At 57.9% G+C, this 11582-nt stretch overlaps 3 protein-coding genes across 4 annotated transcripts; 1 reads left to right on the top strand and 2 right to left on the bottom strand.

The window, feature by feature from the left end:
• Positions 1 to 257: 257 nt before the first annotated feature.
• On the bottom strand, positions 258 to 4822 carry LAMTOR1 (late endosomal/lysosomal adaptor, MAPK and MTOR activator 1). Of its 2 annotated transcripts, XM_014253634.2 has the most exons (6): positions 4611 to 4783; positions 3002 to 3196; positions 2764 to 2909; positions 1692 to 1769; positions 1126 to 1252; positions 258 to 848 (listed from the first exon to the last, which is right to left on the bottom strand). In XM_014253634.2, the coding sequence occupies exons 2-6, from the start codon at positions 3023 to 3025 to the stop codon at positions 756 to 758; spliced, it is 468 nt and encodes a 155-aa protein (XP_014109109.1). In that variant the 5' UTR covers positions 3026 to 3196; positions 4611 to 4783; the 3' UTR covers positions 258 to 755. The 2 variants fall into 2 exon arrangements, with proteins under 2 accessions (XP_014109109.1, XP_005524188.1); XM_005524131.3 differs by lacking the exon at positions 3002 to 3196 and having other exon boundaries at positions 4611 to 4822.
• Positions 4823 to 7387: 2565 nt separating this feature from the next.
• Positions 7388 to 9662, top strand: TOMT (transmembrane O-methyltransferase). Its single transcript, XM_005524134.2, has 4 exons — positions 7388 to 7522; positions 8101 to 8361; positions 8721 to 8933; positions 9159 to 9662. The coding sequence occupies exons 2-4, from the start codon at positions 8116 to 8118 to the stop codon at positions 9477 to 9479; spliced, it is 780 nt and encodes a 259-aa protein (XP_005524191.1). The 5' UTR covers positions 7388 to 7522; positions 8101 to 8115; the 3' UTR covers positions 9480 to 9662.
• Positions 9663 to 9763: 101 nt separating this feature from the next.
• On the bottom strand, positions 9764 to 11567 carry ANAPC15 (anaphase promoting complex subunit 15). The gene is made up of 4 exons (XM_005524136.3): positions 11391 to 11567; positions 10331 to 10390; positions 10112 to 10249; positions 9764 to 10001 (listed from the first exon to the last, which is right to left on the bottom strand). The coding sequence occupies exons 1-4, from the start codon at positions 11508 to 11510 to the stop codon at positions 9954 to 9956; spliced, it is 366 nt and encodes a 121-aa protein (XP_005524193.1). The 5' UTR covers positions 11511 to 11567; the 3' UTR covers positions 9764 to 9953.
• Positions 11568 to 11582: the final 15 nt, after the last annotated feature.

Here is an 11582-nt window from a genome sequence, read left to right as displayed (position 1 = left end):
TAATAAAACTTTCTGATTATTTGCAAACCCTCTGGCTTTTGACATTCCTTTCTATAACAAGCATTTATGAATCTTACGTGCTTCCTTCCCCTTAAAGGTAGGTCATCATACATTTCCTGTCCCCTTGTCCTCTTGGCCCTGTAGGACATGATCAAAGAGGTGACAAGGGACAGACAGATGTGTGTACCCCGCCCCCAGGGCATGGCTCCTCCATCACGTCCATGCTGTGTCCGACAGAGAACAGTGGAGACAGGCACTTGGATGAACGTGGCTTTATCTACTGTGGCAAAAAATAATAGTAATTAAAAAAAAAAAAAAAACCAAAAACAAACCACCAAAATAAAGGTCTAAACATGTAAAAAGGAGAAGGGATGGTGTTGGAGCCACCAGGCCCCACGCAGAGCATCATATCTTCCTGGCTCCAGCCCACCCATCCTGGTGACCTGGCAAACGGTGCTGACCCAGCACCACAAGGACCTGCTTGCTGTTCCCTTTGTGCCCATCCCTGTGCAAGGCAGTGTCCAGCTGACACAGCCTCCTCCCCATGCACACCCACCCACGAGGAAGAGAAAGCCTCAAGCAATGCAGGTGGGCTCGACGTGCCAATGATGGGCGCCTTGGCATTTAGTAGGAAACAGGGTATCTGTCCAAGTTCTGTGGCAGCAGCATGGGGAGAGAAGGGATATAAAGAGAAAAAAAATGGGGAACAAATAAAAACAACCCAAAGCGGTGAATGAGCGGTGGTGGGGGCAGATTCAGGGAATGCCAAACTGTACAACCAGTTCTTCTTTGGCGTCGACACGGATCTGTGAGAGCGCACTGGAGGCGTAGGCAGCTATCCGGGACACCTGCAGGCACGAGGACATGGCTGTGTCACCGGTGGCTACGGAAACTCACGGTTATCCCAAAGAAACTGTCGCAGGTGGTTAGCCTCTGGCCCTGACGAGTTCCTAAGCCCGTCCTGGGCTTTGCTCCCGCCTCTAACAAGGCCTTAAACCTGACCTAGGCTTTACCCCCAGCTCTAACAAGTCCAGTCAGGGCTCTGGGCATCACTGCTCCTCCAGGATGAGGATGTGTCCCTGGGGAGCATCGCAAGGGCTCACGGCTCACCCCAGCCCTGCTCACCTGCTGCAGGTCTGCAAAGGGGACAGGATCACTGGCGAGCACTTGGTGTGGTTGGTTAGTCAGAGATGGCAGCAGTGGGAGCTTCTTCCAGTGCGTCAGGTTGTTGCTGAGCATGGCCAGGCGTGTGCTGTGAGGGGAGAGCAGAGAACATCAGCACTGTGCCAAGACATGGGGACACCCAGAAGATGGGTGCTGCACCCCCAGACGAGAAAGGGAGAGCAATGGTACTGCAGTCCCAGCATCTGGCCCTCTTCACCCCCTGCAGCAGGAGGATGAGGGAGCTTCCAGCTCTCCCACAGAAGCACCTTTCAAGCAGAAGCAGTCACATCCAGCCCCCCACCATCTGCCCCAAGGGCTGGGTGAACACAGGAGCCCCTTGTCCTGGGCTCTGCTGCCTGCACTGCCATGGGCCTTCCCTGAGCAGGCTGCACCCTGCTCTCTGAGATGCCGCAGCCCTTCTACATGCCGAGTTCAGTCCCCCAGGCCCAAACCCCTGGGACCTGCCCAGGGACACACACAAGTGTGAAGGGACTGTAGGCACCCCAGGGGAGAAGTGTAGGTCTCACCTGTACTGCCTGGCTCTGTCCATGTACTCATGCTGCTCCATGCCCTGGGAATCTGCGGCTGACACGTCGATGATGTTGCTGCAGAGACAAGACAGTGGCTCCCACTGGAGGCTCATTGCTCCCCCTGAGTTCCCTCCCCATCTCAGAGCATCCTCTGGCTGGGGCAGACAAAATCCAGCACCAGCCAGCACCCCAAAACAAACATCTCAGGGCCAAACTCGCCCAATGAATGCTGCCAGCTGGACACAAGTGTGCCAGGCTGGAGTGGCTGGCTGTTTGCCAGGAAGGAAATGCCAGGGACTGTTTGCCCACAGCTGTCCTGGGGCAGAGGCAGGCAGAGGCTGCAGGAAGCTGGGGGCCGGTCTGGGCTCTAGGGAGCTTGGCATGCAGCCGCCTGGAGAAAAAAGGAACCACTGGGAGGACAGTGTTCTTGGCAGATGTCCTGAGAGCCCTGGTACCGGGCCCTGGGATCACAGAGGACCTGGGCGCTTGCCCAGGGCCCTGCCGCAGCCCCATTGCATGCACCCCACAGGAAAGTAGCACTCAGGGCTGCTGTGGCCCTGCATGTTGGACACACACCAGTGGCCACTAGCTCCCCAATGTCAGGCAGGGCAGCAGAGGGGCCTACGAGCATCCCAAAGCCCTCCCAGCCAGGCTGGACACAGCCCTCTTCTCACAGTGCCCCTGTGAAGGCAGTGCCTCCAGTGCCCATTTCAGGAAAAGCCTCCTCAGAAGTGGATGCAGTGCTGCAGCCTCAACAGCCCCCCTCTCCACATCCCCATGAACTTGCTTTCGTATCCAAACCCTGCCCCTATTTCCAGTCCAGCAGCTGAGGGGCTACCTCACATCTGGGGTCTTGTTTCTGCGTCCCCATGGGGCTCAAAGCTGAGGCAGGGGGCTGTCTGAGGGCAGAGGGCCATGGGGGGCTCTGCCACAGCTCCTGCCTTCCCCTCAGCACATACGTCTGATCAGCGGGGCCCACAGCCAGGCCCCCCAGCTGTGTGCCACATCCAGGGTCACCGCTGGTCCCCAAGGTGTGCTGCCTGCCCCACGGGCACAGCCTGAGGCTTACATGGCTGTTTTGGCGAGGATGGAGGACAGCATGGCCTGCTCATCAGTGCGTGCTGACGGGAGGTTGTGGTAGCTCTGCTCCGCCCCATTCAGCACCTTGTTGGGTGGGCTGGCTGCGGGCTCCAGCAGCCGCTTTGTCTCTTCCTCCTGAGCAAAAGGCAAGAGGAAAATCAGCCCTGTCTTCCCCACACCAGCACCATTAACCCCAAGAGATGAGGCGAGTCTCACCCTTCCCTCACCTGCCAGGAGGGCTCCCTGTGCATCCCAGTGTAACCCAGAACAGCCTCAGCTCTGCCAGGCACCTCTTTGCCCAATTCTTTTGCTTTTTCCCAGCTGAAGCCCCCTCAGCCACAAAGGCAGCAAGTGTGGCTGAAATCAGGCAGCACATCTGGAGAGGCCAATCCTGCAGGCAGGAGCCTGCAGCCAGCATCAACCTGCATGAAACCCCACAGTTAAATGAGGACCTACTGTGGCCCCACAGGCAGCCCACCCTGGCATAGCAGGGTGCTCACCTGAGCCAGGGGAACCCCACCTGCCATTGCCCAGGGACTGTGTGGGGTGGGGGTTTCCCAGAGTCACAGGGCACATTGCCCCACTCACTCCAGGAGCTGCAGCTCAGCCCTTGATCCTCTGGTTTGTCTGAATGGTGCTACAGGGGCTGTGACAAGAATCCAGTAGAGAGATCATGGGCACAAACACCCAAGAGAACACTTTCACAGAATCAGTAAAATTGGAAAAGCCCTCTGAGCCCAACCTTTCTCCCAGCACTGCCAAGGCCACCACCAAACCATGTCCCCAGGTGCCAAGTCTACACAGCTTTTAAATTCCTCCAGAGGTGAGGACGCTAACAGTGTTCTGGACAGCCTGTGCCATGGCTTGTACAACACTTTTAGGTAAATTTTCCCAAATATCTAACCTAAACCTTCCATGACACAACCGGTGGCCCTTTCCTCCTGTCCTGTTGTTTGTCCCCTGGCAGCAGAGCCAGACTCCCACCTGGCTTTACTCTCCTGTCAGGGAGTTGTGGAGAGTTAGAAGGTCAACCCTGAACCTCCTCTTCCGCAGGCTGAGCCCCCTCAGCTCCCTCAGCCACTCCTTGTGCTCCAGCCTCTTCTCCAGCTCCATTCCCTTCTCTGGACATGCTCAAGCCCTTCCATGTCTGTCTTGTCCTGAAAGGATGCTCAGCCTGTGACCCATGGTGAGCTGGGAGTGCAACCACTCCTCCACACGCACTGTTGGTGGCATCTCCAACTCCTCCCCAGCCAGAAGCTTCCTCTCCCCTTCCTCCTGCTGGGAAATGCTGCTGCAATACTCTAGCCCAGACCCTTCTCTTTCCTTTCTCATGACACAAGTGGGAGGCAGCTGGGCTCCCCTGGGACAGGCTGTCCCAGCCGAGCTCTTGCTGCACCCATGGATTAAGTTTCGCAGGACAGGTGACAGCCCCAATTCTGCCCTGGCCCCTGAGCTGCGTGGCAGTCACGCTGTCCCAAGAAGGAGAAGCTGGCGCTGCTCCCGCCAGTACCGTTTGAAGCCTTGGACTTACAGCCGCAGCGGGACGGGGGAAGGGTCTGGCACGACCCCCGAGCCCCCGCCTCCAACTCCCACACACGAGGGGGACACGCGAGGTGCCGCGATACACGCGAGGAACGAGTGACACGAAGGCGATGACAAGTGGGAGCAGCGCTCACAGACTGCCCCGGGAGCGGGGAAGGGCCGGGCCCCGCCGGGGACGCGCACCGCCTGCCCCCCCGCCACCGGGCAACCCCGGGGGAGCCGGGAGTGGAGCCGAGCGTCCCTCCCGGCGCCACCCCCGCCGCGGGCCTAATGTCCCCCTGGCGCCAGGCCCACCTGGTCGGAGGCCTCAGCTTCGCTGCTGTAGCAGCAGCCCATGGCGAGTGCGGGCCCGGCTCCGGCACGGCCCTGGCGCGCGGTCACGTGAGCGCCGAGTCACCCCGATCACGTGAGCGGCGGGGGAACACACACACACACACACACACACACACACACACACACACACGGCCGCGCCTGCCGCCGGGGGCGCGCGTGGGGTCACGTGGGACAGGACGGCACGTGGCCTACGTCACGCGGCCTTCCGCGCGCGGTCACGTGTCTCTTGCGGTGCGCCGCCCCCTGCCCCCCCAGCACTCCCGGTGTGCCACATGCCCCCAGTGTTCCCAGTGTCCCCTGTGTCCCCTGTTCCCAGGTCTTCCAGTGCTCAGAATATAAACTGGGGGGAAGATTGAGGAAGAGGGGGGTGTCTGGAGTTATGGTGTTTGTCTTCCCAGATAACTGTAACATGGCCCTACTCTCCTGGAACAGCTGAACACCTGCTCGCCCATGCAAAGTGGTGAATTAAATTCTTATTTTGCTTTGCTTGTGTGTGTGGTCTTTGCTTTCCGTATTAATGCATCTTAATGTCAACCCACGAGTTTTCCAGCTTTTACCCTTCCCATTCTCTCCCTGACTTTGCTAATGGGGAAGTGGATGTGTTGGGCTTGGTTGCTGGCTGGGGCTAAACCACAACTGCTCTTATTTGTCACCCAGCGTGGGGCACTGAGGGTTAAGATAACGATGGCTCTGTCCAGAGTAGGTTGGAAACAGACTTCATCTCAGCATTTGCTGTATTAGGGCCAGAGCCATTGGTCACACTGGTGCTTGGTCGGTTCATGTGGGTATGGTACCTAACCCTGGCTCTGTTCCTGTATTCCTGTACATGCTCCTTTGGGTGGCCTTTTACAGAGCAGGGACAAGGATCGGCATTTCTTTGTTGTTGTACTGTGGGATATGAGTTTATGACATCATAACATCAAGGGCAATGAGGGTACACTGGGATGTGTATTCAGTGCTGCTCTCCTGCCCTTACTTCAGCACTACCTTTGGGTAATAACTGTACCCAGCCTGTGAGGGGAACAGGGGAAGGATGATTTCCCCCTTTTTTTCCCCCCTCCTTCAAACCTATCACAACAGCATTTGAGAATTTTGAATTCCCTTTGGATGGTAAGGAAAGCATGTTGCATGTTCTTGTTGCTATGTCTGCTGTCTCTGTGCAGTCCACACTCTTTAGAGTCATGTTTGGGGGCAGAACAGAGATTTCCAAGAAGGCCATTCAGAGACCTGTCCCAAGGGGGAATAGTCATGAGTGGTATGGAATGTGTGAGAAAATTGGCCAATTTTTTGAGAAATTCTCTGCTCCAGTAGTTTGGGAGTTCATCCCTGAACAACTACAGGACTCTGATAAAGTGACAGAATATTTGCAAGGAGAATGCTGTGGCAACTCCAGAGATGAGCAGCTTACTTCAGTGTGTTTGGCCCTGGCTACTCTTTCTTGGACACTGGTGGTCAGTAGACAGCACCCTTGGGGGAGGAGAAGGAAGAAACAGAGCAGCAGGCACCGTGGCTACACCAACTGCAGCTGAACCAGGGAAACAACCCGTGCTGCTGGGAGCAGTCACCCCTGCACAGAAGAAGGAATCCAAGACAAAATCAGTTCAGTTAGCGAGGGATGGCAAAGCAGGGCCCTTAGGACAGGAGGAAGAGGAGGCAGGGACAGAGAAAATCACCTGGTCCATGTCCATGGGTGAGCTGTAAGATGTGTGAAAAGGTTCCAGCTGCCAGTTAGATGAGCCCCTAGTGACCTGGCTACTCCAGTGCTGGGATATCCTGGCCCACGATATGGAACGGGATGGTAGTGATGCCAGGCAGCTGGGATCCTTGTCCTGGGATGTGAACATTGCCAAGGGCATCAGGAAGAGGACAGAAACTCTCAGTCTCTGAAGGCACCTCCTGTCAAGTGTGAGGGAAAGGCATTCTCTCAAGGATGATCAAGTAGTACACTGAGACAAGTGGAACACTGTGGAGCAAGGTACCCAATATCTTGGAGAGAATTAGCTGTGCTGGAGGTTGAATCTACTATAGGGATTCAAATAACCGAGTCCCCTGTGGGCCCCAATGTCCAGTGTACACAGTCCTTGTGACACAAGTTTGTACAGAGCACGTCATTGTCATAGGCCAACTCACTGTCGTGTAAGTTGGCAGAGGGAGCTGTCTGGTATCACCTGTTGTCAGAGGGGGGTCTGCCATGTGAATCTGTTCTTTTCCTGTGCCCTCTGTCATTAGTATTGTTGTTGTTACTGTTCATTTTCTTCTAGCCAGTAAATTGTTCTTATCTCAACCAGAGATCTTTACCTTTTGTGCCTCCAGTTCTCCTCTCCATCCTGCCACTGAGGGAAGGGGGAGAGGAAAGCAGGGGAGGGAGAGAATGGGCATGGTTTGGAGGGTCTCTGTGGGGGCACTGAACAGGGGAGTACCATTCCTAAACCACAACAGATCCCAGTGCTCCAATCCTCCACACCCCCAGTGCTCCCAGTGCCCCCATTGTCCTGGGACCCACAGTGTCCACTGATTCTGCCTCCCAGTCCTCCCAGTGCTTCTGGCTCCCCATTCTCCTGGTGACCAGCGTTTCCAGTACCCCAAGTTCTCAGTGCCCAGTGACAGGAGCTCAGCTCCAGCATCAGGACCACAGCTGCTGGTACTACACACCAGTCTTGGGACCCCAGCCACACCATTGGCCCCAGGCCCCCTTGTGCAGCCCAGGACTACCTCCCAGCCCCAGCCTGGCCCCGTCTCCGTTGCCAGCCCCACTGAGCTGGTAACCAGAGCTCCGATAGCAGCTGCAGCTGAGGTGACACCATCAATAATTGAGTGGCAGCAGGACTCCACACAGGACTGCCTGCCTCTGCCTGCCTGGAGTGTGGGAACAGGTAGGTGCTATCCCCATTGCCCTATCCTGTCGCTGTGGCTGGGCACCACCAACAGCTTGAGCAGGGTGTGGGGAGCAGGGTGTGGGGTGTGGGAGCAGCAAAGCTGGACCAAGGGGGGTGCAAGGGGTTGTGCTGTACAAGGCCCCTCACTGCAGCACAATCCCCTGGGATGCCAGCCCTGCCGACCCCAATATCTGGACTCTGGCAGATGGGTCTCCAGAACTCCCCAGCCCTGGCACAGGGACCTCCACAGCATCCTGGGGTGCCCCAGGCCTGCAGGCCCAACAGCACTGGAGCCAGGGAGAGGTACTTCCAGCCAACTCATGCCATGAGTGGGAGCTGGCACCCTGGGAGGATGCCCTACCACAGCATCCCCTGTGAGGGGATAGATTTGCCTCATTATGGTTTAGGACTCACGTGCTTCAACAATATCTGCACAGGGTAGATTTTCAAAGCCTAGGCCCAAGTTTATGCTACTGATAGTAGACACAAAGGGTGCAGAACTTCCCATTTGGCAGAACTCCCAAGATAAGTAGGAAACTAACAAAGTCAACTCAGCAACTGTACAAAAATCACAGCCTCTCTCGCTTGTGATGGTGTCTCCGGCGATTGCCCTGGCCTTCCTCCCCTTCATTGTCACCCTGCTGATCCGGTACCGGCACTACCTGCTGCTGCTGTACCGGGCAGTGTTGGTGGCCTGGCTGCGGGACCGGCTCACCGGCACCTCGCGGGAGCAGCGTGCCTTCCAGTACCTGCTGGCCCACGCCATCCCTGGGGACCCCCACCACATCCTCCAGACCTTCGACCAGTGGTGCTACCACTGTGAGCACCTCAGCTGTGTGGGGCCTGACAAAGGTGAGTGCCGCCCTTGTGTGCTCACCCCACGTGGGGCACGGCACTGGGCTCAGCCATGGCACCACTGGCACGGCCGTGACACCACTGACGTGGCTGTGACAGTGTTGGTGTGGTGCCAGCACCATTGGCATGGCGGTGGCATTGTTGATATAGCCATAGTACCACTGGCATGATTGTGGCACCATTGCCACGGCCATCGCACTGCCAGCACAGCCACGGCACTGCTGGTGTGGCATCACTGACCTGGCTGCGGCATTTCCTCCATCCCTCTGGGCACTGGGAACCGCTTGGCACCTTCGCCCTGCCCAGGGCTGGGGTGGCACAGGCGCGGGGGTGCTGAGAGGCTCGTGCCACGTCAGGGCGGATCGTGGAGCGGGTGCTGTTGGAGCGGGCACCACTGCGGGTGCTGGAGCTGGGCACGTACTGTGGCTATGGCACCGTGCTGCTGGCACAGGGGCTGCCCCCAGGTGCCCGCCTCTACACCATCGAGGGGGACCCCCGACACGCTGCCGTGGCCGAGAAGGTCATCCGCCTGGCTGGCTTCAGTGAGCAGACGGTGAGCACCCGGGATCTGGGACAAAGCCCAGCTCTGCAGCCGAAACTGGGGAGGAGACGGGTGGGGGTCCTTGACTGCTGTGGCAGGGACTGCGGCACCTGCTGGGTAGTATATGTGGGAATGGAAAGGTCCTGTCCCATCTGGACCTCTCAGCACCCTGTGAAGCAGGGTGGTGGGTGGGCACCCTGACACCCTGCCCCAGCAACTGAGGGTCCTGCAGCACAGGTGGAGCTGATCGTGGGCCCCTCGGAGGAGGTGATACCCCGCCTGCGGGAGAAGCACGGCCTGACGAATGCCAACTTGGTCTTCATGGATCACTGCAAACGCTGCTACCTGCGGGACCTACGGCTGCTGGAGAGCCACCAGCTGCTGGCTGAGGGGGCCACCATCCTGGCTGATAATGTCCTCTTCCCTGGAGCACCCCACTTCCTGCAGTACGCCAAGACCTGCGGCAAGTACCACAGCAAGGTGCACCGCGCCAGCCTGGAGTACTTCCGCGCCATTCCTGATGGGATCGCCGAGCTGCGCTACACCGGCACCCACTGAGCAAGCAAGGAGCTCCTGCCTTGTGGTGGCCATGGTTACTGGCAGGGTGCTAGGTCCCCAACCCCCATCTCAGCCTCAACATGGGCTCTGGAGGAAACACAGTGGCTGCTGTGGTCTGTGGTGGGGCGCAGTGGGTAAGGAGGGGGCTCATTCCCTGTAGTGCTCCTGCCTGCACTGCACAGGAAGGTCTGCCAGGCACACCAGTGGATGGTGGGGGGCAGCCCTGCACTTGCCTGAGTGGCACCCCCTGCCTGGCCTGGTGGCCTCAGACACCAGATTTGGGGTTGTTTTCTTGAAAACTGAGTTTATTAGAAAAGATGTGTCAGCTCCAACGTGTCAGGTGGCAATCTCCCCTCAGAACCCCCCTGCCCCACACAGCACCCACGGCAGGAGGAGCTTCACTGAACTGTCCCCCAGAGCCGTGAGGGGCAAAGGCTCTCCCCCAGCCTCCAGTTTGGTGTGGTTGTGGCAGAATCAGATCATCCACTGGTCCTGATCCTGCTCTGTCCCCTCCATGTCCACCTGGGAAAGAAAGAGGTTTGAGATCTCGCACCAGAGCGAGAACCCAACAGAGGGAGGGAAGGAGAGAAGACAGCCCCTGGAGCTCATACTCAGGGTCTCACACTACTTACCTCATTGATCTCCCCATCATCAGGAGACTCATTATAATCATTCATCTCATCCATATCCTGCATGTCCTCATCGTCTTCTGAGTCCTCTTCGCTGTCTTCATCATCTTCGTCATCCTCCTCCTCCTCCTCATCATAGTGCTGTGGACATAACAGCTCCAGCAACCCCCTCTGCCCCTCAAGCCCTGTGACAACCCCTCACTTCCCTGCCCACACACCCACCTCGGATGCTGGCTTTCCTATGGGCACCAAGTTGTTGTCCTTTTCAGCAATGCTCTGGAGCTGGGGAAGGCAGAGAGGCGGGTGAGCACCCCGACAGCTCCATGGTACCCCAGCAAACAGGGCCCTCGGGCTCAGCTGCTGCCTTGTGTCACTTCCTGACCATGTCTAATTGCAGCCCGAGTCCTGCTGCCTCCCTGGCAGCCCCCAGCCAAGCAGGGAAGAGCAGCTGCGGACACCTGCCTGAGCACCCTGGCTCCAGGCAGGGCCCCAGTGCCACTCTGGGGCTGAGAGGGTTCCAGGTGTCCCCTTGTGTGGCATGAGGAGCCACACTTTATCAAAAAAGAACCAAATCTGAGACATCTGACCAGCCAGATAAGCACAACCACATTAGATAATTAAAGCTCAATTAAAATATGTCAGCACCTCCCACCCAGAGGGACTTGGAACCTCTTCTAAGTGCTGGGGTTTTAATTGATTTAAACTTTATTATTTAATTATAAAAACTTAATTACTGCTTGTTTTTTTTAAACTTTAATCAAATAGATGTTCTTCCCCCCATACTCAGGGGCACTGTAGCGCCAAACCAGGCTCACAGCACAAACACTTGTCACTTACCAGGATCAGAAATCGCTCCTCGCCTCCCTCGGGAGATTAGTTAATTCATTAATTGGGAGCTGATGCGGGAGCCTCGGTTCAGCAGCAGCTTATTAATTAACCCCCCCCCAGCAAACGGGGAGCTCCGGTATCAGCCCGCCGGAGCCAGTGTGACACACGGATGATGCACACGAGAGCAGCGGTGCCCGAGCCGGTACAGGCAGATGTAGCACCGGCACAGGTACCGGCACAGGACGCTGAAGCACGGGCACGGCCGGTGAACAGGCGGGGGAGCGATGCACCGGAGGAGCCCCGTGTGCCGGGACACGCGCGAACCCCCACCCCTGCACTGAAACGAGCACCGCGGCCGTGCCCGCTGGAGGAGCGGAGGCCGCTTCCCCGGCCCCGAACCCGTTCCCGGCCTCCGGATACCCGGCCCCGCATCTCCCCACACCCCGGTGCCCACCCAGGCCTGGTGCTGCTGCTCCTGCTGCTGCAGCTCGGTCTCGTCAACGCACGGCCGGTCGAGGTTGAACCAGAGGGACTCGGTGAGGCGGGGCAGGAGCGAGGGGAACAGCGTGGACATGGCAGGAACATCGGCAGCAGCGCCAGGCCGGCGCCGGCCGCCGAGCCGGAAGTGGAGTCCGACCCGGAAGCA

This window comes from Pseudopodoces humilis, chromosome 2 (assembly GCF_049639895.1).
Source record: "Pseudopodoces humilis isolate 2021_Gansu_Grassland_sample_001 chromosome 2, ASM4963989v1, whole genome shotgun sequence".
NCBI lineage: Eukaryota > Metazoa > Chordata > Aves > Passeriformes > Paridae > Pseudopodoces > Pseudopodoces humilis.
The sequence above is the reverse complement of the archived record's forward strand: the minus strand, read 5'-3'. Positions and strand labels throughout refer to the sequence as shown.

What these genes read in the sequence shown, in the direction of transcription:
- ANAPC15 (XM_005524136.3), bottom strand. Translation starts at nt 11,510, where the DNA reads ATGTCCACGCTGTTCCCCTCGCTCCTGCCCCGCCTCACCGAGTCCCTC. An exon ending in AGCAGCAGCACCAGGCCTGG is followed by an intron (nt 10,391 to 11,390) that starts GTGGGCACCGGG and finishes TGCCTTCCCCAG; the next exon opens with CTCCAGAGCATTGCTGAAAA. An exon ending in ATGATGGGGAGATCAATGAG is followed by an intron (nt 10,002 to 10,111) that starts GTAAGTAGTGTG and finishes TTTCTTTCCCAG; the next exon opens with GTGGACATGGAGGGGACAGA.
- TOMT (XM_005524134.2), top strand. Translation starts at nt 8,116, where the DNA reads ATGGTGTCTCCGGCGATTGCCCTGGCCTTCCTCCCCTTCATTGTCACC. An exon ending in ACTGTGAGCACCTCAGCTGT is followed by an intron (nt 8,362 to 8,720) that starts GTGGGGCCTGAC and finishes GGGTGCTGAGAG; the next exon opens with GCTCGTGCCACGTCAGGGCG. An exon ending in CTGGCTTCAGTGAGCAGACG is followed by an intron (nt 8,934 to 9,158) that starts GTGAGCACCCGG and finishes CCTGCAGCACAG; the next exon opens with GTGGAGCTGATCGTGGGCCC.
- LAMTOR1 (XM_005524131.3), bottom strand. Translation starts at nt 4,652, where the DNA reads ATGGGCTGCTGCTACAGCAGCGAAGCTGAGGCCTCCGACCAG. An exon ending in ATCCTCGCCAAAACAGCCAT is followed by an intron (nt 1,770 to 2,763) that starts GTAAGCCTCAGG and finishes TTGTCTCTGCAG; the next exon opens with CAACATCATCGACGTGTCAG. An exon ending in GACAGAGCCAGGCAGTACAG is followed by an intron (nt 1,253 to 1,691) that starts GTGAGACCTACA and finishes CTCCCCTCACAG; the next exon opens with CACACGCCTGGCCATGCTCA.